Consider the following 5,000-nt stretch of genomic DNA (forward strand, 5'->3'; position numbering starts at 1 on the left):
GGTTCGGATTGAATTTTGTCGCCTACAGTCGGGGTCGGATTGAATTTTGTCGGCTACAGTCGGGTTCGGACTGAATTTTGTCGGCTACTGTCGGGTGCGGACTGAATTTCGTCGGCTACAGTCGGGTTCGGACTGAATTTTGTCGGCTACAGTCGGGTGCGGACTGAATTTTGTCGCCTACAGTCGGGTTCGGACTGAATTTTGTCGGCTACAGTCGGGTTCGGACTGAATTTTGTCGGCTACAGTCGGGTTCGGACTGAATTTTGTCGGCTACAGTCGGGTGCGGACTGAATTTTGTCGGCTACAGTCGGGTTCGGACTGAATTTTGTCTGCTTCAGTCGGCTACTGTCGGGTTCGGACTGGATTTTGTCAGCTACAGTCGGGTTCGGACTGAATTTTGTCGGCTACAGTCGGGTGCGGACTGAATTTTGTCGGCTACAGTCGGGTGCGGACTGAATTTTGTCGGCTACAGTCGGGTTCGGACTGAATTTTGTCTGCTTCAGTCGGCTACTGTCGGGTTCGGACTGAATTTTGTCGGCTACAGTCGGGTGCAGACTGAATTTTGTCGGCTACTGTCGGGTTCGGACTGGATTTTGTCGGCTACAGTCGGGTTCGGACTGAATTTTGTTGGCTACAGTCGGGTTCGGACTGAATTTTGTTGGCTACTGTCGGGTGCGGACTGAATTTTGTCGCCTACAGTCAGGTTCGGACTGAATTTTGTCGGCTACAGTCGGGTTCGGACTGAATTTTGTCGGCTACAGTCGGGTTCGGATTGAATTTTGTCGCCTACAGTCGGGGTCGGATTGAATTTTGTCGGCTACAGTCGGGTTCGGACTGAATTTTGTCGGCTACTGTCGGGTGCGGACTGAATTTCGTCGGCTACAGTCGGGTTCGGACTGAATTTTGTCGGCTACAGTCGGGTTCGGACTGAATTTTGTCGGCTACAGTCGGGTTCGGATTGAATTTTGTCGGCAACAGTCGGGGTCGGATTGAATTTTGTCGCCTACAGTCGGGTTCGGACTGAATTTTGTCGCCTACAGTCGGGTTCGGACTGAATTTTGTCGGCTACAGTCGGGTTCGGACTGAATTTTGTCGGCTACAGTCGGGTTCGGACTGAATTTTGTCGGCTACAGTCGGGTTCGGACTGAATTTTGTCGCCTACAGTCGGGTTCGGATTGAATTTTGTCGCCTACAGTCGGGTTCGGACTGAATTTTGTCGGCTACAGTCGGGTTCGGATTGAATTTTGTCGCCTACAGTCGGGGTCGGATTGAATTTTGTCGGCTACAGTCGGGTTCGGACTGAATTTTGTCGGCTACTGTCGGGTGCGGACTGAATTTCGTCGGCTACAGTCGGGTTCGGACTGAATTTTGTCGGCTACAGTCGGGTTCGGACTGAATTTTGTCGGCTACAGTCGGGTTCGGATTGAATTTTGTCGGCAACAGTCGGGGTCGGATTGAATTTTGTCGCCTACAGTCGGGTTCGGACTGAATTTTGTCGCCTACAGTCGGGTTCGGACTGAATTTTGTCGGCTACAGTCGGGTTCGGACTGAATTTTGTCGGCTACAGTCGGGTTCGGACTGAATTTTGTCGCCTACAGTCGGGTTCGGACTGAATTTTGTCGCCTACAGTCGGGTTCGGATTGAATTTTGTCGCCTACAGTCGGGTTCGGACTGAATTTTGTCGGCTACAGTCGGGTGCGGACTGAATTTTGTCGCCTACAGTCGGGTTCGGACTGAATTTTGTCGCCTACAGTCGGGTTCGGACTGAATTTTGTCGCCTACAGTCGGGGTCGGATTGAATTTTGTCGCCTACAGTCGGGGTCGGATTGAATTTTGTCGCCTACAGTCGGGTTCGGACTGAATTTTGTCGGCTGCAGTCGGGTTCGGACTGAATTTTGTCGGCTGCAGTCGGGTTCGGACTGAATTTTGTCGGCTGCAGTCGGGTTCGGACTGAATTTTGTCGCCTACAGTCGGGTTCGGATTGAATTTTGTCGCCTACAGTCGGGTTCGGACTGAATTTTGTCGGCAACAGTCGGGGTCGGATTGAATTTTGTCGCCTACAGTCGGGGTCGGACTGAATTTTGTCGCCTACAGTCGGGTGCGGATTGAATTTTGTCGGCTACTGTCGGGTGCGGACTGAATTTTGTCGCCTACAGTCGGGTTCGGACTGAATTTTGTCGGCTACAGTCGGGTTCGGATTGAATTTTGTCGCCTACAGTCGGGTTCGGATTGAATTTTGTCGCCTACAGTCGGGTTCGGATTGAATTTTGTCGCCTACAGTCGGGTTTGGACTGAATTTTGTCGCCTACAGTCGGGTTCGGATTGAATTTTGTCGCCTACAGTCGGGTTCGGATTGAATTTTGTCGGCTACAGTCGGGTTCGGATTGAATTTTGTCGCCTACAGTCGGGTTCGGACTGAATTTTGTCGCCTACAGTCGGGGTCGGATTGAATTTTGTCGGCTACTGTCGGGTGCGGACTGAATTTTGTCGCCTACAGTCGGGTTCGGACTGAATTTTGTCGCCTACAGTCGGGTTCGGACTGAATTTTGTCGCCTACAGTCGGGGTCGGATTGAATTTTGTCGGCTACTGTCGGGTGCGGACTGAATTTTGTCGCCTACAGTCGGGTTCGGACTGAATTTTGTCGCCTACAGTCGGGTTCGGATTGAATTTTGTCGCCTACAGTCGGGGTCGGATTGAATTTTGTCGCCTACAGTCGGGGTCGGATTGAATTTTGTCGGCTACAGTCGGGTTCGGACTGAGTTTTGTCGGCTACAGTCGGGTTCGGACTGAATTTCGTCGGCTACTGTCGGGTTCGGACTGAATTTCGTCGGCTACTGTCGGGTTCGGACTGAATTTCGTCGGCTACTGTCGGGTTCGGACTGAATTTCGTCGGCTACAGTCGGGTGCGGACTGAATTTCGTCGGCTACTGTCGGGTTCGGACTGAATTTCGTCGGCTACTGTCGGGTTCGGACTGAATTTCGTCGGCTACTGTCGGGTTCGGACTGAATTTCGTCGGCTACTGTCGGGTTCGGACTGAATTTCGTCGGGTTCGGACTGAATTTCGTCGGCTACAGTCGGGTTCGGACTGAATTTCGTCGGCTACAGTCGGGTTCGGACTGAATTTCGTCGGCTACAGTCGGGTTCGGACTGAATTTTGTCGGCTACAGTCGGGTTCGGACTGAATTTCGTCGGCTACAGTCGGGTTCGGACTGAATTTCGTCGGCTACCGTTGGTTTCAGATCAAAATTTCGTCCCAGGTTAAAGATGTAGCACTGGTCAGAGTTCTGCCAACTAGTGCTGTCCTTGGTGCTGAATCTGGACACTTTTGGGCAATCTGCAGTTCACAGAGGTCGCACACTGTATGGGTCTGCTGAGAGTGAAGACATGTAGGGGTCCAAGAGGTTAATTCATTTTGTGCCTTGGTTACAGTGTATGGATAATTTCCCAGGGCTGTGTTCTTCAGATGAACTGTGTTTTCATCATTTTGTTAACTTCTGTGTGAAAAGTGCATGTAAGGTCTTATTGTATCTGTGTCTCTCTCTCTCTCTCTCTCTTTCTCTGTCTGTCTCTCTGTCTCTCTTCCTCCTCCTCTTCCTCTCTCAGCTTCAGCCTGCGAGTTCGCTGAAATAGTGGAGTTGTTGCTGGAGGCCGGTGCTGACCCGTCCATTAAGGATAGTGAAGGTTCTCTTCCGGAGGAAGTGACTGAGTCCAGCTCCATCTCATCTCTCCTGCGGCAGTACACCGCCCCCAAAGGATAAACTATCCCTAAACCCCTACGCCCTACACCCTACGCCCTAAACCCTGGACCCAGACTACAGGCTACATCCCCTAGAATATTGACAAATGACCAAATCTCCACCAGAGTTCAGAACTACTGGGAAACCTCTGCTCCACCAGCAGGCCACAGCCGGACTGAGTGACCTTTCTGTCTGACCATTAGAGAAGAACAGGACTTGACGCTGCCTCAGTGACCATGTTCTATAAATCAGCATGCTGTACAATAATTCTACAGTTAAACGTGTTTAGGTTGTTGAGCCGAGTGACCGTTTGAAAGGGGTTTGTGCTCTAATTAGAGTCGGAGTGAAGGATTAGGGTTAGATTTAGGTTTTGGTTTAAGGGTTTGCAATATTACTAGGTTTCAGAGACCATCCATAATTGCTGATTATAAAGGTTCTGAAAAAGGTTCTTTGTGTGATGCTGAAGAACAGTGGTCCTCCTGCTCTTCCAGCAGAATGTAGTTCCAGACTGCATCTAATGTGCTGCCCCCACTCTTAACCTACACTCTAAAGATGGTTCTTCAAGGGGTCTTTATTAGAGACAGTGGTTCTATATAACACTCAGAGGACCATTTGCATGCTTAAATGGTTCGTTGTGTGGTGGAATGGTTCTTCAGATTGATGGAGAATGTGTTGTGTATGTTTCTATATAGAACGTATTACAAAATGGTTTTATTTAGCCCCAGAAGGGGTTCTGCTGTTGTTATGATGTGAAACTTGTATACAAAAGAACCATTTTTTGGTGTTATATAGAACCCTTTCCAAAAAGGTTCTGTACAGAAACATATACAAAACACTCTCCATCAATCCGAAGAACCATTTCACCATGCAAAGAACCATTTAAGCATGCAAGTGGCTCTAATTCTTTCAAAAAGATGGCTCTTCAAGAGTTCTTTAGTAAAGATACTGGTTCTTTATAGGACCATGAACATTAAAGAACCATTAACATGATGAAATTGTTCTTTGCATGGTGAATTGGTTCTTCAGATTGATGGAGAATGTTAATGGTTCTATACAGAATCTTTTGGAAAGGGTTCTGCTTTTGTTACAATTTCAAGCTTGTATACAGCAGAACAACCCTTTTTGGTGCCATATAGAACCACATACAACACATTCTCCATCAATCTGAAGAACCCTTTCACCATGCCAAACCATTTAAGCATGCAAATGGCTCTGCGAGTGTTTGTGATTCTATATAGAACCATTGTCTTTACTAAAGAAC

The 5,000-nt window shown here is 48.7% G+C and overlaps 1 protein-coding gene across 1 annotated transcript in view; it reads left to right on the forward strand.

Moving 5' to 3' along the window:
* The window catches only part of acbd6 (acyl-CoA binding domain containing 6), a 74,737-nt gene extending 70,325 nt beyond the window's left edge, over positions 1-4,412 (forward strand). The window contains exon 8 of the mRNA XM_017686176.2: positions 3,606-4,412. Coding sequence (XP_017541665.1) covers positions 3,606-3,760 — 155 coding nt within the window. The 3' untranslated portion in view covers positions 3,761-4,412. The remainder of the gene's footprint in view (positions 1-3,605) is intronic.
* Positions 4,413-5,000: the final 588 nt, after the last annotated feature.

This window comes from Pygocentrus nattereri, chromosome 28 (assembly GCF_015220715.1).
Source record: "Pygocentrus nattereri isolate fPygNat1 chromosome 28, fPygNat1.pri, whole genome shotgun sequence".
Taxonomy (NCBI): Eukaryota; Metazoa; Chordata; class Actinopteri; order Characiformes; family Serrasalmidae; genus Pygocentrus; species Pygocentrus nattereri.